The sequence below is a fragment of the Anopheles marshallii genome, chromosome 2 (genome assembly GCF_943734725.1).
Source record: "Anopheles marshallii chromosome 2, idAnoMarsDA_429_01, whole genome shotgun sequence".
Taxonomy (NCBI): domain Eukaryota; kingdom Metazoa; phylum Arthropoda; class Insecta; order Diptera; family Culicidae; genus Anopheles; species Anopheles marshallii.
Window position 1 is genome coordinate 36,898,981 of NC_071326.1, and position 27,845 is coordinate 36,926,825.

General features: G+C 41.7%; 2 protein-coding genes across 2 annotated transcripts in view; one reads left to right on the plus strand and one right to left on the minus strand.

The window, feature by feature from the left end:
- LOC128709835 (C-terminal-binding protein) overlaps positions 1–12,365 on the plus strand; it is a 154,620-nt gene extending 142,255 nt beyond the window's left edge. The window contains exon 8 of the transcript XR_008409893.1: positions 12,356–12,365. The gene's annotated coding sequence lies outside the window, so the exon portion shown is untranslated. The remainder of the gene's footprint in view (positions 1–12,355) is intronic.
- On the minus strand, positions 148–27,845 carry LOC128717922 (uncharacterized). The gene is made up of 2 exons (XM_053811598.1): positions 26,242–27,845; positions 148–193 (listed from the first exon to the last, which is right to left on the minus strand). Exons 1-2 carry the CDS (start codon positions 27,843–27,845, stop codon positions 148–150), a joined length of 1,650 nt encoding a protein of 549 aa, XP_053667573.1.

A 27,845-nucleotide genomic window follows, 5' to 3' on the forward strand; every position in this document is an offset into this window, starting at 1 on the left:
AGGAGTGAGCTCATTGATGTGATTGTCGCTCTTGCTTTATCATGAACTAACGAGACAACCCTCACGAAGCTACAGATATATATATATATTTAAAATGGTTTCGTTTCACCCACGCTCCAGCGTTTAATTGCTTATTTTAGCATATTTTTAATACTCCTTTAACAGCTGTTGCTGCTGCTTCAGCTCACGCGTCCTGTAGGTACGAGTGGAAAAAAAAAACTGCAGAACAAGCACAATGCAAAAATTGTAAAAGCACATCTCCCGGCACCGATCGGAAGTGTCATCTGAAATGATATCCTGCATGTTGATTAGACGTTATTTGAGTTGTTTGTTTGCCGGAGAAATGAAAGAAAAAGTGTTCAGCAAGCCGGAAAACCAACCGGCAGCAATATGAACACACCGACGAGCAGCGATATCGAGGCAAAATTTCGTACCGAGCCGGATTTCGCTTTGGCTAGCAGGGACAGGAGGATCGTGGCTAACAGGCGAAAGTTACAGGCCTTCCGTTCGGAGAAAGCAGTAGTTGCGGGATGTGCCCGTACGGCGGAACAGAAGTCGGAAGTTTTGGTCTGCCAAACCGTTCCATCATCTTCGTCATCATCGTCAGCTCGTTGGTAGAACAATTTCAACTGTGTCGTCGACTGTGTTCCGTAAAGTTCGCAACTGGGTTTGATGGGAAACCGAAGTTAAGTAAGATTTGCGTACGTCGCTAGGCGGATCGAGTGGATGGACGATGGACGGAGGTAAGCCAACGGTTTAAATATGATATAAAAGCTTACAAATGATTTCCTTTGCCGGCCCCGGCTGCTGTCTTTGTTCAACCATTTCCACCATTGCATGTGTGTCTGCCGGTGCTCGATTTGCATATTTCAACTGCAAAATTCACAATCAGCAAAGCAACATTGGCAGCAGCATGTTGGACTCGATGCGCGGCACGTGTCCCCCGGAAGGAACGTATGTGTTTTCTGGATGATTGTCAGGCAAGCTCGTTTTTGTGAACGTTTTGCTGCGAGGAGAGTCCTCGCTCCCGTGCCAGGAAGTATCGGTTGCCTTCACTTACTGCAAAAGCGTACCATTCAGTGGATAGCATTTTGCCGGAATAATCATTTTTCATGTGTTATTTATCGACAATCGCTTGGTAAAGTTTTGTAAGCTAAATGGAATAATAGCTCTAATAGCATACGGCTTCATCGGCGCTTCATCAAAGCCGGCAGGTATACGGTGTGGGAGCCAAAGATGGTGGAGTGAAGTGTGTCATTAGTGGGGGAATCAGTTGTGCAAGCTTTTCCGTACTAGCTGCCGTACAAAAACCGTGCGTTCGATAATCAATGCAGAGCATCCCAGTATACTGATGCTGTTGCTTTCGTACGGGTATATGGAACGATTTGTGGAACCGGATCTTGCTCGCATGAGGAAGACCGGCAAATGATTAGCAATTGAATAGGCTAGCTCGAAGCATGGCTTGTAGTGAATCTATGCAACGCCGTAAATACCCAAAGATAGAAATGGATACCGTTACTGCGAGTAAAGATCGTCCTAAGTTGGCTGTAAGTGATATTAAAGTGCAGTTATTTTCTAAGTAACTTTAACAAATTTCCGGCTATGAATGGATTCGATTAGCTTATAAACGAAGTGATGTAAGACTCATATATTTTCAAAGACGTTTATTGAAGAGTAATAAATATGTTAATTGTACAAAAGGTATTTCTGAACGGTAGTTAATAATTGCTGCTAGTGATTGGATTTGATTGGTTTGATTGAAATATGATTCTATACCATTCGTCTGGTCCAAAGGTTCATTTGACTCGTCGATCGATGTAATACACAGGTAAGGTTAAGAACTCCGACTACGTGCTAGTAAGCCAATTGAAGCAACTCATGTAAAACCGAGATGAAACTAGTTATCCAATTAGTTTCAATAGTACTTTAATATTAAATTACTTACTTTTGTTTTGGTTTCTGAATAAATAATTTTGGTATATTTACATTTATTGGTATTTTTTTAGCAGAAGCTATGTTGGCTATTTCTTAATGATTTTGCTGACGTGTTATAAAATTTGTTTTTTTCATGACAATTTTTCTCTTGATTCCTATTTAGCGAATTGGTTTTCGAATTTGTTGGTGTTCAGGCCCGGTGTTTGGAAAAGGCGAAAAAAAGCAATATATCTTCCTGTTATGGTTTGTATTGGCCGGTAACAATTACTGTCTATCTTTCATCCGACATGATTAAACAACTAGCGTAAAAAATCATAACATCTATGTATGCGATTATATACTCTGATATACCTCCAATCAAATAAAACAATACTTTATTTGATTAGCGTATCTCCAAACAGTTGGCTTATGTTTGCCGCGGCTTGAAAAGTTCTACATTCCAAGAGTTCAACTTTATAAATGTACATTGAAGGACAACATCAATCACAGTTTGGAATTGGGATGTACGTGGGCAGGTGCAACGTTTGGATTCCACAAACTGAATGGTATTTGTGAAATATTTCATTCATTACTCCAACAAAAGCATTCTACCCCCACAATGTGGTCTGCCAACTGAAACATAATTGATTTATTTGCTACTATTTTTGTGTGCTTTGAAAACACGCTCGACAAGCAACAATACCGCATGGCGATGCCCCAAAACAACCATCGCCACAGGATCCATTCGTTCGATGAAGCGTTGCATTGTTCAGCACTGTGCGGCGGCAACAGTCGTAAATGTTGTTTAAGTACAATAAGCCAAACATGCTCGCTATCGTTAACGGCAAAGCTGTTTGTTTGCAGTAAAGTAATGAACCAGCTCACGGTAGTGGAACAAGTTTAAATTTGTGAGACCATTTATTTGGCAGCAAACAGTTCCACGTTTTGGTTCGTGTGCTTTGAAAATGTGTGCGTACGTGTGTGTATTTTCTTTTGAGTGGTAAAGACAAAGTGCACCAGATAAAGTCCTATCACCATCAACATGATCATCATCATCATCCACATCAAAACCCGTGGACAGAATAGATGGCGTAAGCGTAAGCATGCCTTTTTTGCGTCATTTCTGTTTTCAGGAACCGTGTCCGCCGTGACTGTTGTACCGTTTTATTTTTTGCAATCGCGAGTGACACAGACACGGACAGTGTAAAATGTGCTGGATAAATAAGCTGCTGCACGGCTTAATCACAAAATGCACTGCAATAAAACTTGATCTGGTCACTACCGGTTGGTGTACCCCACCCGGAGTTTATTCGGCTTCAATCCGACCGAGCGCCGCAATTCCCAAACATTCACCGCGTGGATTTGGGCGCGGACCGAGCTGCAGGCTCGTCCTTTTTCGACCGTGTTTTTGTTTCCACAAACGAACGGTACGACACACAGGCTGTTGTTCAACGCTTCATTCGGGCCAGTGTAAAGCTCGGCAATAATCTACGGACTGCTTGCTGGGTTGGTTGCTGAAAATGTAGCTTGTCCCGCACTGCCCGTCACAAACAGAGCTGGGCTGGTGTTTTATTTGCACAGTCGCCGAAAAACATCCACACTTCATCATTATCAAATTACATTGTGTTTACAATGTTGTTCGAAATAAACATTTATAAGCTTTCGCGAATTGGTTGCGTTACGTGAGGTGAGATTGGGGCATATGTTTCGTGATCGAGGGATGGCGACCAGAAGCGTACGCCAGTGCAAGTGTGAACCGTTTGCGGTGTCATGGGATTAAGGCGAACCGAATGCAACAGGGTAGTTGCTGCTGAAACCTGACGTGCTGTACAAGTTGGCGTTGCATGCAAACAAAAGTTGTCCGTTGGTTATGGTACCACGTTCCGAACGTTCAAAGAAGAAGCTACGATGAAAAAGCGTCTTAATTATTATTTTATTAAAACCGGTAGGTTGGAATCCACTTAACAATTGTCAGATTTTGTTTATCATCAATTAAGCTATAGTAGCTTATAAAAAACACGAATTGGCCAATGTCCTTGAAATCGCGTATATCCTACCATCGATTGACCAGAAAGAAACTTCAAAGCCTAATGATGATGGAATTTTGCGTTAATCTAAATGTGCTGAAAAGTGATAGATGAAAGACATAGAAGTTTATAGATGACACCTATCTTACTCACTTACCTACTGTATAAGCTTACAAAAATTCCTTATAAGTGCTGATACCTTATAAGTAAGTGGACAACGAAGAGGGATTCATAAAAAAGTATTGTTAAGTTATTTTTAGTTTAGTTTTAAATTTAGTTCCAGTGTTTGCTAACTGCATGAGATGTGAATGGAGTTAAACCAAACCTAATCTTATATGTAACTTAAACCCTACCTTTCTCTTACTTTCCCTGCCAGAGAACTGTTTTCCAGAGCATCGGGATTTTTTGGCAACCATCTGGTCTATGTCTGATGATGTATATCTGTGGAAGCATCGGTGTGGTGACAGTATAACTAGTTAACAATATTGCCAACAAATGCCAATTTGCTCAAAGGTGATGTACGGATAGGTGATCGAACATTCGATAAACAACATTACATAGTGTTTTTTTTTTTTTTTTTTTTTCGTTAGAACGGCCTGGCCGTATCGACTTATTTTACCACGTAGCCCGATAGTCAGTCCTTGCTACGGGGGATTGGCCCGGATGGGATTTTGGTCCGGTCCGTTCGTGTGAAAACCGACGCCGCTACCATCATGCCACCGGGCCGCCCCGCATTACATAGTGTTAGTTTGAAAAAAAAAACATGGAACAAGTCCCTGCCCTAAAGGATAACAATTGTAAAGAAAATCACGCTTCGAATTGCGAAAAAACCATAAAATCAATGTTTTATCTTAAATTGTCGGATAGATGAGAGAGCAACGCTCATAATCGTTTTGGACTAGCCTGGATATAATTGTTTTACCTATCCAGCAATCACAGATAGTAATCGATCGATACAACCACAAATTATCAATTAAAATTACAATCTTTGAACTTCCATGATTGCCCGTATCATTGCCCGAGCATGGACGACGGAAATTTTAGAACTCGCCCAATGCTCAAACTTTGTACCGGTCGGGGCCGTAATCCAACGGTGGCAGTAATCGATGCAGTCGAACAAAGTCGTTCATTTTACGTCCTAACGTACGAAGCCGCCGGTGATCCTGTTGCCACACAAAATTCCATCCGAACTGTTGGCTGAAACACTTTCTGGTGACCGAGATTTGGGGTGTTGAAGTTGGCACCAGTGTGCCTTTCATTCCGTGTGTTACCTTTCGTCCGAATCGGAGTTGACTGGTGGTATCGTCAGGTTTGGTCAGTTTTGTAACGTGGAGTAAATTGAATTTGACCGCAGACCGAAGGAAAGTCCTATCGATCGTGGTGGTGAGGAGAGGGAGGGGAAATGAATGAGAAAAGTTGCGCCGGAACAAGTTGGGCGACCGATCAATCTGGGTGTTGGATTTGCTTTGCTCGGAGGTTGTATCCTGCCGGCAGTAGTATAATGGAGATAAATAAAGCTGTCATTTGGATGAGTGGAAAGTCATTTTGACATCTTGGTAAAGGTTTAGTTTGTATTCATTATCTGAATGAAAAGTTGTGTTGTTATGGGCAAATGTAAGGTTGGAAATATTCGTTGTGTCTGGAAGTTTTCCAAGTGTTCGATTAGATAAAGCTTTATTAATAATCGTACTCAACTGATTCATAATGTAGCTTGTATATTTCATTAATTAATTAGACTAATAATTTCAGAGCTAGTTAAAAATCAGTGTTTTAAAATTTATTAATCTAATCAAACAATTGGAAAACAATAAGCATGGTTAAATAAAAAAACCTATCTCGTTTGAACCAGTTACATGATTTGAAAAGAAACAACTTTATCCCATCATAAGAAGGCCATGATTGCTCAAAACAATCGCCACATACAGTGCAACAACTGTCAAATCATTAGATAAGCATAAGATTGGCTTAGATCTCACTGAGTACGTTTATTTGCTTCCTTACTTCACCAACCCACCGCACAGTACATTATTCAACCGCGCGAAACTTCACCGACGGCCGCACAAAAAAAAAACTTTTCGTTGCGTGGATTTTTCCTCAGAACGCACGCCCATCATTCACGCCTCACAGCCTTTGCCAGTGGTCCGTACCGGTGCTTTTTGCAACGGTTGGATTGCGGAATAATGTAATCCACGGATCGTTTTGCAGTTGGGTCGAAACGTTTTTACCCCTCGCAAAAAAGTGCAAAGTGGATGACAACAGCGACCGCGAGCTCCCGCAGTACGGTAAGTTTTGTCCGGGTAGCTTCTTATCTGATTATTGTTTCGGATGCTTCTTTGCCAAACGGTAAGGGGTGTTTGTGTTCGTTTCGTTACCGTGCCCGAGGATTAAGACGCTAAGCGAACGTAAACACATAAACAAAACACTGTACCGTTGCGGTAAGTCTCACTTTCAGAAGGCACAAAACAAAACCAGCAAAGGGAAATGAGAAAACATAACAAACGATAAAAAAGCACACTTCTGCACGCGCATTCAAACCATGATAGCGGAAGCGAAGTTTTGGTGAGTCGACGGACGAAACAGAAAAGCTTCTTCCCCCCGGGGGAGCGATGATTTGGGCAGAGGTGTTGGACGGTTGATTGTTATTGTTTTGATTGCTCGATTTCTTGATTCTAATCTCGGATTAAGTGCGGGTGGTTGTTGTGCTTACAGCGGGATTATCCTGGACACCATTATTCGTGGCAAGCAAATTTGCACATCCTTGCATCGAAAAGTAGGTTTAGTTTCAAATGGTTGAATTGAGAGGTTCTTTGCGGAACGTGGTGGGACTGTCAAACTCGATTAAATTTTCATCGTTCTTTACTACTAAACAAGGAACGGTTCATATTAGGTAATTAAAAATCAATTATGTTGATGGTTTATTGTATTGTCTGGTGGTATAAGCATAAGCATTGCCATAGAAAAATCGTTCCTGATGCTCAAAGATTGCAGAAGTAAGGACGAGAGACACACTTCATCGTTAACAACAAACATTATTGCAAATCGTTTACGGGAGCAAATAGCCGAAGTGATTCAGGCAACAGCAAATTAATAATGTATCACATTTTACGAGTTTCGGAACTTTGGAAACGATATTATTAATGCAGTAATGCTTGTTTGGAAAAGTTTTCGCTTTGAACGGGACAGCCGGAGGAAAAAAAAATATATAAAAAAGGGAAGAAAGTTGATCAAGGGACATGGGTGGAACAATGTATCGTAGGTAAAACACGCAACATACCAGTGTACAATGGTGATAAGTCAGTGAAGAAAAGCACACTCACGGAAAGAAAAAGGAAAAAGGAATACCCCTAAAAACAAGAGCAGAGTGAGAGTACTTATGGCGAGGACAATAGATATAGACCTAGAAGCAACCAATCGTAAATTATATTCCCATTCAAATGGGAAAAGTTCGAAATCCCGACGAACAAGGTTGAAGTATCGTTACAACAATTTGACAGCTGCTATATTGGTGTGTTCGCATGTGTGGATGTGTTAACGATCGCACACCCCACTGGGGAGTTTTGGAAAACGCACTCGAGTTTAGGGCGAGCGAAGTTGGTTCGACATGTTCCTCCCGCTGACGCTTCCATTCCTCGGCAGCATCGGTGCCGATACCGGTTCCTTCTAAAAGGTCTTATCATTTACCAGCAGCCGAGCATGAATTGTAATCGTACCACAATACGCACACACTGATCCTCGCGCGTCGATGGTCGTCCACTCCCATTTGGTACACCAGTCGAGACGAACGGAAAGTGCTACATGTGTAATGAAATTGCCTTCCTAAGTCGGTATTATTATGTTGTAGCGAATAAGCTAATAGAAATGTCGCACGTGACTAGCATTCAACAGCCGTGCCTGTCCGTCTGTTCATCACCACCCTATTGCAAAAGCTGTTCCGATTTGCTTCCGGTAGAATAGGCCTGTTTGGGAGAAAGAGTTCCCCGTAACCAGGGCAGTAGCAGGGTAGGTAGAAGATACAACCCAGCACGCCAGTATACCGGCACTGGATAGTACAGTTCACATACGGTTTGCACAGGCGAGGCTGCCAAGCAGCCAAGTAGATTTTCCCCCACGCTCGGTATTGATGGGAAAACTCGATGGCGGTTCAAGGATACTTGGGAACTGTTGTTCGGCAAATCGCTGTTGAAATGGTCCAAAGTTCTCTGAGTCGCTGTGCGTACCAAACCGAACAGGGAGACAGATTGTCCATACAGACAGTCACATCGCGTAAGTGTGTTGTCCTGTTTCGTCTTCACCCCGTTACAGCGGAACAAGTCTCGATTACGAGACGAGCGATATCCTTCATTAAGTTTCCGATACGCGTTCGCTCGGTGCTACTCGGAGCCGTGGGGTGGCCGGTTGTCACATAAGCGTCTTATCCTTATCGACACTTTATCCATTGGTTCGAGTGGGTGTTGTTAAAAGGGAACAACACATGAGGTGGCGTTACCGAAAGGCCTTGAGTGTGAATAGTACTGTGGGTTCGCAAGGTATTCTTCATTTGGTGGAATAAATATGATACCCAATAAACATTTAATGAAAATCAGCTAACTTAAAGTTGACAGTAAACCCTTAATTGAAATGAAATTGAATTATTATCTTAACATGTAAAAAAATTATTTTTTTTTCCATTGCGATAATACTGGCTAAATGTCGTGAAATTGTGTTTCATTGCAACAAGTAACTGTTGTTTTTTCGGATATACAAATGGAGTTCAAGTTATAAGATTATATTAGTTATAATAGATATTCGATTTTAGATTTTGTATAGACATTTTTAAATTTAGTTATTTATTGCATCATTTTAATTATGTCAACGCCGTGTCAAAATCGTTCAAGGCGATTGCCATAGAGCATCACCCAAATGTGGATGATGCAGTGATGTAGAACGTGTTCGAGAGAGTTCAGAAATAGAGAGAGAGAGAGAGAGTACAAACTATATGAAATAAGAAAGAATAAATGAATGTGCAGTCGGTAACAGAAAAACATTTTACATCTATAAAAATTGTACAAGTAGCAAGTCCTAATAGTGAACAAATGTATTTAATGTGTGTAGTTTAGCCACTTGTGTCTAAATTTTAGACCATAGTGCAATAAAGTTGTTGATAATGGAATGTATTTAAGTTTGTCGCCGTTATCTTAGATGGTACAAATTTATCGCCCAACGCTACTCCACACGGGTAGGACTGTTGGGAGCGAGTGGAGCAAATCCCACCACTCGTCTGGAAATCTGAAAAAGACACTCACACGAACAACGCTCCCATTGGCCAAATATACGCAACATCAGCATCATTACCGGCGCGCGTTGGGCGGCTATGCCCGAAACCGTTCTGACCCAGGGTAGAAGACTATCTATTTATCTGTCTATCGCTTTTTTGATACATAATTGATATTATTATAACAATTCAATTGTAAGCGCACAGACGGATGGAGCGAAGCGAGAAACGCGTATTGGTTTGAATGTGTGCGAAAACTTACCGCGTTTTCCCTTTGTCCAACCAGCATTAAGCGGTAGAGTGCGTGTAATGTTTGGCTAGATAGACGCGCTTCAGATGGAGCGGATGCCGAAACGGGATTACTGCCCCGAAACGTGCGCAAAGTAGGCCGGGGCACGGGTATGTCAGTTGTAGTTAAGCAGTTTATGTCCATGTTAACACACCCTTCCTGGAATGTATGCGCGACATATATGAAGCGATGGAATGAGTATCTTGAATAAGATTACAAACAGATACGAATGGAACAAAGGCAATAAGATACATTATTTTGGGCAGGTAGGAATACCGTAATAAGAAAAAAAAACATATCTTAACCACACGTTAAACAATCAAACCCGAACAATAAAAATGTAATGAGAATAATCATAAATTGATAAACCATATTTTGAAACAAGTTTATTCAAAACAATGAATTCTGTGAACATAAAAACTGATCCGGTCGTTCTTGGTGTACGTAGCAGCTACACACCGTTTCTAGAAGATCAAACACGTTTGAATCGCCGGGTACGAAATGGCACAATCGTCAAAAAGAAACAAATACCTGCACAAATAGCAACAATATGGCAAAAATCTCATCCCCCCAAAGCTCTGCATTGCGAGCGGCATGCTTTACGGTGAATTGTTAACCCATCGGGAGCTATAAATTTTATAGTTCACATGTGTCTCACACAGCAGCAGGTCGGTCGAGGTTTGCTAGGTATGTACGATTAATCTTTCCGTTAATGTTGAATCGGGCAAAATGCGTTCGCTCCAAAAAGTGGTACGTGAGATGTTTTGGAGCGAATTGTGGCATAAATGTTGTTAAATTGTTTTTTTTTTTGTTTTCATGCACAGCACACAACGTTTCGATGGTTCGTGTTTCAATAAGCGCGTCGAATAAAGGGTCTATGAATCGTGGCAAACAAGGTACACCGGTTGCTCGTTATGAAGCAAATTTATTTTAATGTCTCTATAAAGTATCAGAAATGCTATCAATGTTTTGGGTGTTCTTGTCAAATTGTGCTAGCGAAGGTTATTTTACTGCGATGGAAACATTACTTTAGATTAAATAGAGCTACATATGTTCGAATAATTTTAATGCTAACATTACAGAAACATTTTTTTTTTTATTTTTCCCACGTATGTGTAGTAAGTCTTAGAAATTTAAATTAAGAAATCCTAAATCCTTTACAAATGAACAATGGAGACGCATGGTTGGTTTTAATTTGGACATTGTCGATAATATTAATTAAAAGCTGAGGTTATAAATTGTGTTAATATTGAAAGGAATACAATTTAGAGATATGTTTATCATGATTTAGGTTACTCCTTGAGATTGTGGACCTGTTTTGAATAAGATTGCAAAGAAAGAAAGCAAGAAAAAATAAATGTTTGCTAAAAGTATTTTATTCACGTTGCTTGGTAGTTTAGCAGAGGTTTGGAGGATTTTAGATGGATTCAGTTACTGTAAGACTAGAAAAAATATATATTGGTGTTTACACGTGTACGTTATATAATCTCCATTATCTCCTTTTATGCTTCTTTTCTTGGGTAAACATAAAATATAAAACTTCAAACTATAAAAATATCCAATGGAGACGCATGGTTGTTTTCAGCACGACCAAAGAAGATGACATCCATTACAAAGTTTACGACCTTACTCGGCGACATCGGAACCTTTTCCTGATTTGATTCAAACAGAACTAATATTGAAACAGATAGACCCTGAATCATTCGCATAATTTGGAAGCCGAATCTTTTCCCGCAAAGCTGACTGACACTTTTGCAACGCTTCATGTCTCGTTCATGCAAGTGTTTTAACAGCGTGGAAAACTCTCGTGAAACACTTGTCATGCTGAAGCGTTTGCAAATTGACAGTGAGCTTTGCAGGAAAAGAGTCAGCTATTTGAGTTGGTTCCAAATGATGCGAATGATTCAGAGTCTATCAGTATCAATGCCAGTTCTGTTTGAATCGAATCAGGAAAAAGCTCCGACGTTGCCAAGTAAAATCACAAGTCTTGTAAACTCGGTGTGAAACGGATAGTGACTTTTTTTTAAGCTGTATAGTATTTAAAAGCTTCAAAACACGTGTTGATTATCGACTATCGGTAAAATAATAGAAAAACAAAAAGTTATTTAACTGTAGGAATGTTCATTTGTTTCAGTGTTGGTGATGGAAGGCAGAGTTGCTTGTGCAGCACTATACCGCACTCCATCTATACGTTTCGGGAAAGATTACGTGGGTAGGTTGGACATTGGACGTTGGAATCGATTTAGAGGTGAAATAAAACCGGTTTGCAAAACGTGACAGGTCTACACATGTTAAACGCCGCAAGCATCTTGTTACTGGTGCAACACATCGGACAGTTTACATCTCCAATCCAGATGGATGTAGAGTAATGGGTTCCAGCAGTGGATTCGGTTAAACTGCAGCCAACAGAGTAGATCCAGCACTACGAACCTCACCGAGTTGACCGTTGGGGTAGTGTGTTTATTTACGAAAGAGAAACAAACTCGCTCAACTGAGTTTCTCGCAAACGTTAGCCTCGTCCGTAAGTGTGCCTAATGGCAAATTAGTTAAACCTCGGGACTAATATTGAACGGCAATGTACAATCCCAGTGTACCCAGGCACCGTGACCATCCGGGCAAATGCACTCGAGCAAGCGTAATAAGAAAGGCAAATGTGTGTTTCTTGCGCTACCGATGAGGTGCCAATGGGAAGTTCCTGCTGCATTAAACAGTGCAGCTGCATGCATATTTGCGACTGTGTTTAAACATCTACACACGAGTGGTTGTGTGTGTGTGTGATGAGAGGGAGCAATAGGCAGCGGGATTGAATATGTGTTGCATGCGAATGCAAATGCAACGGATTAGTTCGTGCGTAAGCGTTTTTGCATTTCCAGCATATGCTGCTCTTTCCATCGTGGCCTTTTCCGAAAGGCATATTTTGCGTCTGTACCACTCTACAACGGTTTGCCAAGCTTTGCCGACGACCTAACCGTGACAGGCCATTCGAGGTTGTCCAGTCATGAGATTCTACTCTGACTGAAACAATTGTGCGTATCGACAACAATGCACCATCCGAATGGGCCGATTGGTGCGTACACTTTCAGGAAGCCAAATGGACGATACGATGAGGTTATTTATCGAACATTATAATAGGATTATTTTGTTCGTCGGTTCTAAGAATGGCACTATGACGAGGTACAGCGTATTGTGTTTTCGATTGCAGATATGCACTTTAAATGATCACACGAAGCTGGATCACAAGGTTTGCGCGTGTGTGCCCGGTTGCCTTCGGGGTCGATTGGCGGATGACTGTGGGATGTTATGCTCTGTGCTTGGATGCAGGATGTTCCCGAATGCAAAAATGCTTTCAGAATTTGTTTGATTGGCCCAGAAAGATTCCCGGATAGATAGATGTGGTGAATGGTGGAGGATCGGAAAAATAATATCATGCCACTCATCCATCCGATTCTGCTCGGTTCGGTGTCTACAGTTCACACATCCGATGCACATTCAGTCTTTTGATAGGATGAAATGTTTCCGAGAAACGCGTGGCCGTGTCTTCTTTGCGATATGACTGGCAGCACTGAGAATCGTTCCTAGGTGCGCTAAACAGCCGCAAGCAGACTACACGTACCGGTGCCGGGTGGCTCATTGTTGCTTGGGTCCGCTCGGATGTAGAATGTCTAGCCAATATTCAACCTGGCCGTTAACGATGGGAACAAACGCTATCGAATTCCTCGGAAATAATATCTAAACAACAACAATAATCGATGATTGAGCACAAACAATATAACGTGCGCCCTAGACGGGCATTAGTGGCCAATTGAAACGGTTTTTCCCCGGTGAGGGTCTATTTTATCCTCGTGAGGGTATCACTTCGTTGGAAACGGTCCAGGGCGAATGATTTTGTTTAGTAGTCGATCGTTGTTCTTGAACAGCGAATGATTATGGTGACAGAGGGAATACAATTATTTAGCTTAGAGCTGTTACCACTGCACAGTGGGCAGTTTGGATCAAATGTCGGTATAGAGAACTGTTTAGAAAAAAATAGAAAAAATAGAAAAAAAAAATTTTGTTGGTCGTAATCATGACTCGTTTATGGTGCTGAACAAATAGCTTTTAAGTTCAGGAAACTTATGAATATTTCCTGCTGCCAACAAAACCCATTTCAAGTGAGATCTTTTGATAAATTTATGAGAAATGACATTTTCTTTTCTTAAATACCCAATGATGCTGGTTAGTTAACTAAAATTTGACAAACATGGACAAGAATCAGAGGAACGATAGCAACAATTGGGAGAAATTAAAACAATAAGTATGTATTGTTTGCAATGTTTACCATTTTACGGTTAGCTTTTATCTAACAGCGATACATGGATTAGAAGTTTCCCAAACAAAAGAGGGAAATATACAACATTTGTTTTACAAACCATAAACTTGATAGCTTTGTACTAAGAATCAACCAGATGTGAAGGTAAAGTAAATAAGATAAGATGTTTATAGTTTGTTATAGTTAAATCTTAATTGCCCAAGTTTCGTTTGCTGCTAATAAATAGTAAGTTTTGACCATTCAAGCCGACCAATGACCAAAGTGCAACGTGCCTAGATAAAGAGATTGAGTTACCGTTCTTGGTCGCTTAGGTTGTCTTAATATGTTTTTTTTTATAACAGACAAAAAAATAATGCGAGTAAATATGAGTGTATTGTTTGAAAAAATAAAAGACTTATATAGTTTTTTTTGCAACTGCATGAATACTTCAGTTCTGTAAATCCATCTAGTGTGGTTAAAAGAAAGTTCAATATTAAGTTAAATTGTTATTAGAGTTCCTACAGATGGCTAGTACTGATAAAATTGTCAAAAGAACAACGTGCATAACCTGACAACAAATCGCAGACCTGACAAATCTCTTCGCATGACTTCATCCATCGTACGACATCGATCGAAGCGTGTTGAGCGTGACACGGCTAACCACAATGCTTCGATAAAAACAAACATTATTGCCGTGCGATTGGGCACCGGTAGCCATACCGATTCGCGACGGTTTGCAAAAGGGTTTAGATACCGTCCGGTAAATGGTAGAATTAAAATATCTCTCGAATTGTTCTACCGGGAACGAACGCTTCGGTGTCCGGTAACGGTGTTTTTCGATCCGGTTCAAAGCATGCAGTCACGGCACCTCTACGAATTTCGTTTGGATTACCGGTCTCATCGTCGGATTTGTTGTGAGCGGTTGCAAAACCCCCTCGGGTTCGGGGAACTAAATCCTAGGGCCTTACCATTCGGTGTCGGAACATCGCCCCAAAAAGCATACACTCATACATTTGAACCCGATGTTGACAAGGATCCTGTGACACGGTGTGTTCCGGACCGGCTGGCAGGACGTTGCCAGCCATCAAGATGTTAGTTTGATACCCGAGGCAGACGGACTGCGCATTGATACAGTCAATTGAAACACGGAATTCAATAAAACCAAGCCAAACGAAATCGATGCACCGTTGCGCTGTGAGACAATCCCGATTGCTGCCGACCAGGTGCCAGATGCCGACGGGTCAGTTGTGATTGTCCGTCATTGTTGATTGCAGTACGATTGCGGTTTGGCAAAGGGTCCCGAATGTTATGACGGGCGGTTTGATTATTTTCATCAGACAAGCTCTCCAACGGGTACACTTATGTCCGGTTGAAACGGAATAATGGAAAGAGTAGAGCAGCGGTATCGTTTAGTTAAGCGGATGGGATAGAAACGGTTTAATTACTTCCCATATGTCTCTATTGTCAGTGAAGAGTTCTTCAGGTTAGGTGAACTTCAATTGCATCGGGGAAAGTTGCTTACATTTCGTAACCATTATTTTTGGTTGCATGATTCGTGCACCATTAGTATTTTTGTATATAACTTATTTGTCTACAAATTTAGCTTGAAATAATCAATTATAATCAAACAACAAACCAGAAACAATTATTCATCATGCACTTAACAAAGCTAAACTTATGTGTATACCAAATTCTATTCAAATATTGTGTGAGTAAAAAAAGCTAAAATAAAATGCTAAAATACTGTTGAAATATTAGTGCATGGGAGTGCAGTTTCATAACCATGAAACCAAAAGCCTTCGAGCATTGGTTAGAAGCGAATGTTTTGACATAATTTGTCCATTTCAATAACATGTCCGGTGCATTTTTTGCGCAGATGCAATATTTGCTTCCGTTGTTTTCAATTCTGAGGGAGCGGTGAGACGGTATATTTAATATTTGCTTTTGTGTATGAATGCAACTAGTTGAGTTAATGGATCCCCAAATGGATGGATTATGAGCCACGACTTTTGTTGTACAAATGCTAAGGAATCATTATCATGATTAATAATTTGTTGATGAATCACTTTTTTATGTGTTTTATGTATTTCCCAAACTATTTTTCAATCATTTTAGTATTTTTATAGATAATTATTTCTTTCCGCCGTTCCTTAAGTTTTTGTTTACTCTGTTGCTGTATAGTACGTTCTTTACGGTGCTTAATCTAGACAGGATTTGGTATAGATTTTTTTGCATTTACTGCACCACAGAATTACCATTATACAAAATTCGAACATTTCTTCTAGCTTTATTTATCATATTGCATAAACAAATTTTCTTAATGTGTTTATCATTATACTCGGTCTTCCAATATGATACTTATCCAACCATTTAGCTTAAGTATGGTAATCATCACATAAGATTAACTTAATGCAAACGATGGCGTGAGATCAAGTTTTTTTTCCACATCGGTATATTGAAGAATGTCATCAAATTTAGCTTGACAAGCATTATTAGTCACCAAAAAGCACGTACGCGAATAGACCAAATTAGTGTCGAAATATGTTAAATCGCGTTCGATACGCAAACAGTGGGCCCTTCACCGCACTAACAGCTGATTTCCCGTGTTGCAGTTAAATATAGACTGCATGGAGTGGTCGACGAGCTACCTCCGAAAAATCGTTTGTTTATCGGATCGTTCTAATCAAGGCAACAGCTAAACATCGCATCAAGCTGGTTAAACAATGGTACCACCGCACTGCGTTCGAGTCGTTTACTAAACCTTTCTCTACGAAGGGTTATATGAGAGTTGAATTGTTTCATCCTGTTTGTTGTTTTTTTTTGTTTATCCGACATCCACTTCGGGTACAATCGGCCGCGCTTTGGTGTTTTGAAACATTGGGATGCGATTATCAACCTGCCGTTGAACACGCGTAGGAGATGGAGAGAGAGTGAGAGAATTGATTGGAGCCGTCTGTTACGGGGTAGCCATTGCCAATTTTACCAACCGCTAATGCATGAATAAACATTAGAACGGATAAGTGTTTATTGACGCTGAAAACAGATTAGGAAAATACGCGGTACAATTAAAACACAATTACGATCTGTTCGGCTGGCGACGGTTCGGTCACAGCCACAGGTTCGCACACGGTGTACAACTTGCCTCCCAGTACTTCCACATGTACCGGCTGTCAGCATTAAAATTTCGATCGGGCTTGACGCGTCGGAACGGTTGACAGCGTCCGGGCCGATTGTTTGTAATTTTAAAATGTCAATTTTCATTCACTTCATCGCCACTGGCGTCCGGTCAGCGGCGTTGTGCAATCGAGGTATTAAAAGATTTTATAGGTCAAATTTTGCTACCGTCAAAGCGTATAATTGGAGCGCACGGTGCGAATCCTTGCACCGGAGTAACTCGCTGTAGTGGTTAAAGGTACGGTGGTGCATTGCTTGTCTCGACAGCGGATGGCGTTGTTTTCAATCATGGCTGTCGCTCAGTCATTATCGGCCGTCGAATGGGGCCCCGGTACGTTCGTCACTTTTACCATGTCCTTTGCAGTTGTGCCGACCGGTCGGAAACGGTATTTGGCTGTTCAGCGATGCAAATGGCGAAGTTTTGATTGTGCAGTGGAGTTAGGGCCAGCATGTGCGGCGCGAGCTAAACGGTGATACGTTATGTTAAATGCTTCCGTAGGACTTTATTTGTCAAAAACTGTGTACAGAAGGCTATCGGATGGTCATGGGCCAGCGAAAGGTTGATCAAAAAAGAGTTGATTGAAGTTAGTTTCATTGGGTAATAGTCACAGACGCTTGTGTTGACCATTTCCTGGCAAATAGACGATGGTCGACATTTCCATTATCCACAAGCACCATAGGATAATGTTCTGTTTATTCGGCAAATAAGTGATTTTCGTGGAACACAGAGAAAAGTATAATTGAAGCTGTTAAACTGAAAACCAAATATTTCTATTCATTAATTCGGCTTTTATATTTATTAACAGGATTTCATAACGAATATGTATTCATAAGGAATAATTGTGTCATGCAGTTATTGTTCTTATATGCACACGTTTCAGTTTAAATGGGGTTATATAAAAAATGAATTAACTAAACTTGACATATTATAATCTGAAACGACAGCTACCAGTTACAGTTCCCGATTGAATACAAATCACCGAATAATGCTGAGACCCACCTCTAACTTAAATTTACAACTTAAAGCCTAAATCAAATGACAACAATTTCGGGGTTTTCTCTAACCCTTCACGCATGGGACAGTCAATAAATAATCGAACTGTTAGCGCAAAGTTAATTGAGCAAAACTTTATCGCAGTCGAAAACAAGGTCCCACACACCGTGGCTAGATTGTTTGTTTGTTCGGAAGCAGAGTTTGAAGCTGGCGGCTATGGCAAAATAAGAATGTCCTATCAGGCGAAACCGCTTTAATACGCAACAACCAAACGATGGTATCTGAGGGGACAGCAAGGAGAGAAGCAAACTGTCGAAAATCAAAAGAACGTCAAACCATCCCATCCTGAAAAGGATGATTTCAATATATTTCGATCGCTTTCCGTTCCGGCTGATGAACTAGAATGGCCACCGTTAACTTGCCTTCATCCGTCTTCCAGGACGTGGGATATCGGGACATTGCAAGGGGAACACCTGCGGTGGAAATGGTTGACTGGGCTGGCAGGATCTTCAGATGGTGCTATGTTTTTCTTTTTGACACCGAACGAGTTAACAAGGGATAAAAACGACTGCATTGGAGGGTGTGCGTGTTTGTGGAAACTTCTCCCAACTTCTTTTAATACACACTAATGTACTGCTCCAAATGTAGAATGACACTTTGGTGAATCGCTCTGGAGTGGATGGTACATCAAGCGAAAAATGAGATAAAATTCAATTTACCTCACTGTCTCTCGAACAACGAATGCATTTCGCATACCTTCTATCAGATTTCAGCTGTCAGACACTTGGTTCGGTTCTAGGAATTAGTATGGTGTGTGTCTCCATGGTGTTGTCCTTGATATGGAAAACGTTCGTCATTCCATTCCAACCACTATCTTTATTGTACGAATGTATTTGTGTTTTAGTTATATTTATCTAAATTTAACTGCCAAACAGCATGTGCACTGAAATGGATTGTTTCATTTCACGCATTGTCTAGCTGGTATCATTTGTTAAAATAGGATTATTATGCGTCCCAAAATTGTGCATTGTTGTCCTCGGAACATTTATCTTTTTTTCAATTTTTTGTGACGAGTAATGTAGGATTTTAACATGAAGATTTGTATAACAAGAGTGTACGTAACTTCAGCCTCGATTTCAATCAGCATCATGTGTCGTTGTGTTGATTGTTGGATATTAAATAAACTTCCATTACCCTTGCATTATGAATGTGTGTTTCATTTATGTGAGTGCTATCATTCGTTCACATATCCTGCAGCTGACCAGGATACGTTAGATTGTATAACATTTAACCAAATTACACTGCATCGAAGGTGTGCCGAGCTCAGTCAAATGCTGTGAAAATCTTCCCCAAACTCTTGTGAAAGATGATATTGTCATTCGTTGGCAGGAAAAATACCATTCCTGGTAGAAAATATACAGTTTATTGAGTTTTTGAAATTGAATCAGGTTTCCACCACCACCACCACTCCCACCGCATCGTGCAAGGGCCGATTCTGGGAACGATTCCGGAATTACTATCTGTCATCATTGAATTTGAATGTCTCCCGGGGCAGTGCAAACTCGCAACTGCCAGCAAACCCCCGCCGTATGGCATGTTGCCTTGCTCACGGGAACCTGCCCAGCAGCACTATCCGGATGCTGGGTTTAGATAACAAAACTTCCGTTTTATTTCGCATGCAAAACAAAAAGTGCCTCCTGCCGTACGACAATACAATGAAGCAAATAGAATCAATTTTTCAAATTTATCCAAACCTAATCAACTAAGCTACCTTACGAGTTCCTTACCTTGTACATTTTGCCGATTTGGGGAGAGCAAAAAGAAAAACACACACACACATACCGAATACCGGTTCAAGCGAATGGGACGGACGAATGAAGGCTACATGCCAGAGACACATGCATATGTGCGAACCTTCAGTTTTGTGTGTGGAGGAACTTCTGATGAAAAACAGAAAAGTTATATTTGCATTCTTCCCGTAGGGAAACCGGGGATGATTCTGTCTAAGAAACTGGCTTAAATGCGACAGATAGCGACAGGGAAGCATGCAAGACCGGAGAGGTGCGAGGCAGCAAAACAAACCTGGTAGCACAGCCCGGAACAGGGAGCGGTAACAGTAAAAAGAGGTTTTGTTGAACGAGTTTTGTTGTAAATTGAATCAACTTCTGGGCGGCACTGTGTCGCTCCAAAGATGATCCATTACGGTGCGTTCCCGTGCAGATCCGTGCCGATACGGGGCGCAACTTTGTCCCGAGCGCCGGACAACTCGCGCCGGAATGAAGTTGTGAAACCGATTTGCGGATTGCTACTCTGACAGGCTACAAAGTAGCGAACGAGCCCGCAAGGGAGTGGCAGAATCGTTTTGTTCGAAAGTATTCATAAGTTTAACTGTGTTACCTGTTGATTTCGGTTTCGGTGTTGTGGTATGGTCGATTTTTTTTTCGCGCACTGTTGAATTTCGCGCTGTGTTTTGCTTGCAAGTCATGTTTGTGCATGGGATATTGTGGAAGTTCCGCCAATCAAATAGGGACAAATCAAATAGGGGGGTTTTTTTTTAACACCGGTTGTTAGTTTATGTATTTTCCACAGCAATTAGATTACTGTTAATCGGTTTAATGTATATCTGGTTATGAAAACAAAGGTTTGTCAAGCGTCAAAGATTTTGATGAAGTTTTTGTTTTTTTTTTGGAGAAGCTTGGAGGAAAAATAGTTATAAAATTATAACAATCAAAGTTATCTTTATGAATTGATATTCGAGGTCATCAATGAGTTCAAACATAGGTACCGACAATATTTAAAAAAAATCTAAAATTCTTATTCTAAGTTGTAATTGCTTCTATTTCTATCTGAGAACGCATCATTCACATTGAACTGATCAAAATATGCGTCCAAAATGTTTTAGTACTTGCCAGACAAACTTATTTTAAAGGGCTCATGTGTCATCCATTTTTTATGATACTGCTTTTGTATATGAAGGTTGATTTTCGGCTCAGCTGCAATATAATTTGTGGTACTAAAATGTTGACTGAAATGTGCGACCGTTTTTATTATTTCTAATGAATGGCCCATGTGGCTTTACATTTACACTGACGGTTTATGTACATTCTTTTTATTGTAATCCGATTTACGACATCCGAGTTTTTTTTGCAGATTTCGTTAGCAACTGCATTTCTTACCAGAACACCGATACCTCCATGAAGAATCATCGACAACAAAAAGCTTCTATTTTTGTTCATTCTTATTGTTTACCTTGAAACGTCAAATTATGCACGCGCGGGTGGAGATAGCTTAAAATAAAAAAAAAACTATTTATTTGAACTAAACTCGCAGAGTTCTAAACTAAAACTGATTTGTCGATGTGCTGGCTAGAACCCACTGGCGTCGCTGGTTGGAGCCCGCTGCTGTTGCTAACTACAAAATTTCTTACGCAGACTAGAAGCGCGTGGCCATGCGCCGGGTCGTCTTACTGTTGCTATCCGCGTGGTTGTTGGGTCGCGGATGCGTTTGTCCACGTGGTGGTGTTCAATATCGGATGAACCACATAGCTATATATTTCCACAGTTTGCGTGATCATTGCATAGTTTCACTGAATTAAATTAGTAATTTCTCAAATAATATTTGCCCAGAAATACAAACAATTAGGTAATTTTTTATAGACTTTTTGATGTAATTGTAGTAGATGCTGTTGAAAATGGGAAAATATTATAAATAATTCTATTAAAAAACACATTACACCGCAGCAATTCGTACAGTCGTGTTAAAATAATACAACAATTCTTAATTACAGTGGATTTCAATCAACTTGATTGTTCTCTTTCTTTTGTTAGAACGATCGTATCGAAATTATTTACCACGTAGTTGAATTATCAATCCTTGCTACGGGGGTACGGTCCGGATGAGATTTTGTAGAGGTCCTGTCGTTTGGAAACAGCCCCGCTACCACATACACTGCCGTGCCGCAATTATACAGATCGTAATTAACGTCAATATGCAACAACAAGTCAAGCAAGACAATTTGCAACGTAAACTTTGTGCTGGGAGGAACTACTAATTATACTAGATACCTTCATCGTACAACACGACGGAAGGATTGTAACAAGTATCTTCATGGCATGAAATGTTTAAACAAAGACGAGAACGTCAATTAAAGGTTTGGCCTACAGTTACCCAACTACACGGTCGTCTTTTAATTGTGTTTTTCTTCGTGTTCAAAAAGCTAGAAGAAGCTAAGAACAAGCGCAGAACCAGTTGCACAAAGGACAAGGGCATCCAACTGTTTTATTGTACTATTAATGCGCTAAAGAGTGGTACTGTGACGAAGCTTTCACTAAAATACCCAATGCCCATTAAGTTCTCATGTGTCTGTAATTTTGCATAAAACATTCTGGTCTAGGGCAGATGTTTTTTTTTTGCATACTATTTGGATCTCCCAGGCGCTGCAGTTATGGCGCTGTGTTGAGTTTTCTATTTACCGGCACATTCAAATTCAGAAACCAGTACAACTCGTTGAACGCAAAGAAGCGCAGGCATAATGCGGAGCTCGTGTCTTTTCTGCAGACTTGCTGTAAGCTGGTATAGACGGCCGGAAGCGTTTCTTTTTCTAATTAGAAGCGAGAAGAAAGAAAGAACGGTGCAACCAGAACCGGTTGGATGTTCCGACCATGACAATTTTGTATTCGATGTTTACGAGAAACGGTGTTGTTTTCAATCGTGAGAATAGTCTGAACTCACCATATTGCCTAGTGCCGCTCAATCACAGGTGCTCCCAGTGAGGCGGTAAGCATAAAGCTAAAAGTTCAAGGAAGGTAACAAAATAGACGCTGCATGAATGGCATAAAACTGACAAAAAAGAATAATGAAAATGAAGAAACACTTGAGCATTCATGCAGCTTTGTGAGTAGTTTTCATTAAAGGGTTCTTACGTTCCGATAAAAGCGAATGGGTCAGGGTATGGATTCGGTGAATCTGCTGTGTTCGTTCCCCAGTTTTCCACTGTGGTGCGCAAAAAGGTCCTTGAAAAATTCATAAGTTCATGCGGAGCAAAATGAGGCAGCAAATTACTATAGATTTGACTTTGTTGGATGCTTTTCATCTACTCCCGGGCTATTCATGGTGCGCCTGCACGCTGTTACAGGAAAGTCTACAGTCAGTTCGCTTCTTGGGTGTTTCAGTTCAGTAACGCCAATAGAAACCGGTGTGAATTGCGTGAAATGGCTGTGCTGAAACGGATGGGAACAATGGTATAGAGCCAACTAGTCGTTGGAGCCGTACTGAGTTTAGTGGAGCAATTCTTTTGGGTGGATGCGAAAGTGTATGCTTTGTTATGCACCGGAAGTTTTATTTTAAACAAGCTTAGAGTTTCAGAAACATTACCATTAACAATAAAATAAAACTAAATGTAATCTTCATCAGATTGAAGTTACGGTTACATATTTGTGCGAATTATCGCGAAATGTTGCTGGGTGTGAAATATTCAGAGTTTCCGAAAGAAGAAAAATACCGTGTTGTGCGTTCGAAGTTCAATTTGCTACTGTATATTCATTGTCCTTTTAGTTCATTTCGTATAATCGTTCATTTTGCTAAGCCTAATGAATTCATAACTGCTCTAGCTGATGCGTCAAAATCTGATCTAGGGCAATCTCGCCATTGTCGTCCGTGAAACATTTCATGCAAATAATTAAACCGTTTCAACAATTTCAAACATTCCGGCCACCAAAGAAAGTATTTCTTTAACTAAACTAAGAAGATCCTAAATTCCTGTAATTAGTTCAATGGTGGATGCTTTAAATAGCGAATATTCCTTACCGATAATGTTGCATGAATTAAATTCCTTCCTATTATACAAATGGGTTTCAGCTGTCAGTGTGACTAAGTGTATGTGTTTGTGCTGCGAATTGTTTACCTTCTGCCCGTGATTGTTAAAGTGTACATGTATACGTGTCTACGGTGTTTAAAACATCGGGATTCGGAAGAATTGAAATCCTAGCTGTAGGACGCACTATCTCCTTTCCTATACTAGTTCGCAGCGTGACAACACGAACTATTCCATCCTTTCCTGGGTGAAGTTTCGTCACTCTACCCATTGGCCATAAGGTAGGTGGTGTGTTGTCTTCCTTGATAATGACTAGCTGTCCCTCTTTTAGGTCTACCGGTTTGGGCGAGATATGTTTTGCACGAGCCTGTAGTTGTTGTAAATATTCCGGATACCACCGGTTCCATATACACTGAAGGTGCTTTTGGACCAGCTCATACTCCTTCAGTTTGTTTGATGGTGTGTTCCTATGATCGACTTGTGGTGGTGCTACCATATTTGACCCTACCAAAAAATGCCCTGGTGTAAGTGGCTCCATATCAGTGGGCTCGCTCGATAGTGGAACTAACGGTCTACAATTCAGACATTGCTCAACCTGGGCTAACAGTGTCAACCACCCCTCCTGAGTTAAGCTCGCAGTACCAACTGTGCGAACGATATGCTGCTTTTCTGATCGTACCGCAGCCTCCCACAATCCACCAAAATGTGGCGCCCGTGGTGGAATGAATTTCCACCGTATTTCCTTGTTCGCGCACCAGTTGAAAATCTCGTCACGATCGGCGTCACTGCACTTTAGCATCTGGTACACACGATGCAGCTCATGTGCAGCCCCTTTGAAGTTGGTAGCATTGTCCGAATGGATTTCTGCAATCAAGCCTCTGCGAGCGATGAATCGACGAAGCGCCGCTAAAAATGAAGGAGTTGATAAATCGTTGACAAGTTCGATATGCACCGCTCTCGTGGAAAAGCATACGAAAATCGCGATGTATGCCTTGGTTGCACTACGATTACGGATGGTCGACTTTATCATCACAGGTCCACAGTAGTCGACGCCACACACCGAAAATGGCCTTGTTGGTGACACTCGTGAAGTGGGTAAATCGGCAACAGTCTGCTGTATTAGTGCAGGCTTTGTCTTGAAGCAGTCGTGACAACGATGGAATACCGACTTTACTAACGTGCGGCCTCCGACTATCCAAAACCGCTGACGGAGTGAGGCAAGCAGAAGTTGTGGTCCAGCATGTAGCATACGACGATGATACTGGACAGCCAGCAATGCTGCAAGCGGGTGTCTCGACGATAACACAACCGGATGTTTCGTGTTATCTTCGATCTGTGCATTCCGAAGCCGGCCACCAACACGAATAGTTCCCGCATGATCGACGAAAGGTGATAACCATTTCAATCGTGAGTGCCGTAGTGTCTTTCTGCCATTGGTGATCTCGCGAAACTCCTCCGGAAATGAATCTTGCTGAGATAGTTGACACAACCGAATCTCAGCGTCATGGAGCTCATCTTTGGATAGTGCGGGAACCACACCGATGAGTTCTTTGATGGATTTGTTGCCTTTGATTACTGCTGACGCCGACGATGTGCTGTCCTTTAGACAGCGAAGATAGCGCAGCACATGAGCCGTAGTTCGAAGAAGTCGTTGGTAAGTAGAAAACCGTGCGAAGAATGTGCTGCTGAAACTATTCGTGGAAGAAGTTGCAGCAACCAACTGTACAGCTCTCTCTTCCTCATGGCAAACTATTTCGTCTGTTTTAGGGTTTTGTGGCCAATCTTCTTCCTTGCTGCGTAACCAACGTGGACCATGCCACCAGCGATGAGATAATAGCAGCTTGTCTGGAAGCAGACCACGAGAAATATCATCTGCTGGATTGTCCACCCCGGGAACATGTCTCCAGCATTTTATTCGCGTTTCCTGTTGGATCTGTGCCACTCTGTTGGCGACAAATGGATTCCAGCGCCGTGGCGGTGAGTTCAGCCAATGTAACACCGTCATCGAATCAGTCCAACAGAAGGTGATGATATCGCCATTGAGTGCCTGGATGATTCTGCTGAACAATTGCGTGGCTAATCTCGCTGCGCACAGCTCGAGCCTGGCGATCGAATGAGTGTTTGCCAACGCTACAACCTTTGACTTAGCAGTCAATAAGTTAACAGAAACCCCCGAATGGTTTTCTGCCCGAACATAGCAGCATGCCCCATATGCTGCTTGTGAAGCATCCGCAAAGACGTGCAACTGAAGAGCCGTTGCCTTTCGAAGCGAAGTGAACCTTGGAATGCGCAGCTCCCGAAGTGATTGTAGCGTGGAGTGATACTTATTCCACTCTTGCTGAAGGTTCGCAGGTAACTCGCTATCCCAATCCAGCGCAATTCCATTTACCTTGAGCGACCATAACTGCTGCATAAATAGTTTCGCAAGAACTATCGTTGGTCCGAGTAAGCCAAGAACATCGAAAATCTTAGCGATGTACGACAATACTAACCGCTTTGTTAATGATGATGCGGCAGGTGGTAGCTCGATACGAAATCGAAGCATGTCTTCCGCTGGCTCCCAGATGAGACCCAAGGTGGAAACAAATTGTGATTTGTTCCATTCGTGCGATGTTTGCAGTGCCAAATCTTCCTGCGGAATTCCATCCAGCGCTTTTGGATTATTCGATGCCCATTTCTTCAACGAGAACCCAGCCGAACGTAACATCGACGAAATTTGCCTCTGCATTTCGATCGCTTCTGACAAATCATCTGTTCCCGTCAACAGATCATCCACGTAGAAATCTCGAAGCACTGGTGTCACAGCGCGAGGATACTGTTCGCTATGATCGTGTGCAATTTGCTTCAGAGTCCGTGTGGCCAAGAAAGGAGCAGATGCAGTCCCATACGTTACGGTTTGTAATTCGAAAGTTGCTATGGGCTCTGAAGGATCCGTTCTGTACCGAATGCGAAGGAAATTTCTATCCGCGGGGTGATGACGTACTTGACGGTACATTTTCTCCACGTCCGCTGTGAGCGCGATAGTATGTGACCGAAACCGAAGCATTAACGTGTACAGGTCTTGTTGAACGACAGGTCCAACTAGCAGTGAATCATTCAACGAATATCCTGAACTGGTCTTGCACGACGCGTCAAACACAACACGAACCTTGGTGGACGTGCTGGACTCTTTCACAACAGCGTGGTGCGGTAAATAATAATGTGGATGCGATTCATCAATTGGCTCCGTGAGTCTTATCATGTGGCCCAACCGTTCATACTCTTCCATGAATGACGCGTATGCTTCTCTCATTTTAGGATCTTCTTTCAGTCGCCGTTCCACCGACAGAAGACGACGGTCTGCAATTTTCTTTGAGGCTCCTAAAATGATGCTAGGATTAGTTTTGTGTGGTAAGCTAACAACATACCTTCCCGTATCGTCTCGAGTTGTGTTGCCCATGAAATGCTTCTCACATATATCTTCTTCTACAGATAGAGCGGGCTCATCGGAGATGGTTTCGCTCTCCCAGAAACGTTCCATCAGCGCATCCAAGGGACCATCATTCGTTGCAATGTGACATACACGAGGGGTATGAGATGACTGCGTAGTATTCCCGGCGACAGCCCAGCCAAATTGGGTTTCCACTAGCCACGGCTTACCCGCGCCTAATGAACGTTTACGCCCAGTGTGCAATTCCCAGAACGTATCACCACCGATGACGACATCCACCTTGCCTGGAACGTGATACGTAGGATCCGCGAGTGGTACGTTGGGCACATTCCACGAAGACACGTCGATTGCTGAAGTAGGAATGTCCGCAGATGGTGTTTCTAGAATGAGGAACTCTAACGGTGTGGCGAAGTGTAGATCATTGGATCGAATAAACGCAGTGATCGAACCCTTCACATGCTGTGTAGCCTTTCCGATGCCAGAGATAGAAACATCCACCCTTGTACGAGGGGTCACTAGCTTCCGAGCCAGTGATTCCGAAATGAAATTGGACATCGAACCTGAATCGAGTAATGCCCTTGCCTCGTGTTTCGCTCCATAATCGTCCACGATGAAGATTATTGCGGTCTCAAGGAACACCATTTCATCCTCGCATTGGGCCGCCAT

What these genes read in the sequence shown, in the direction of transcription:
- LOC128717922 (XM_053811598.1), bottom strand. Translation starts at nt 27,845, where the DNA reads ATGGCGGCCCAATGCGAGGATGAAATGGTGTTCCTTGAGACCGCAATA. An exon ending in GCATCATCATTAACAAAGCG is followed by an intron (nt 194 to 26,241) that starts GTTAGTATTGTC and finishes TCGTACCTACAG; the next exon opens with GACGCGTGAGCTGAAGCAGC.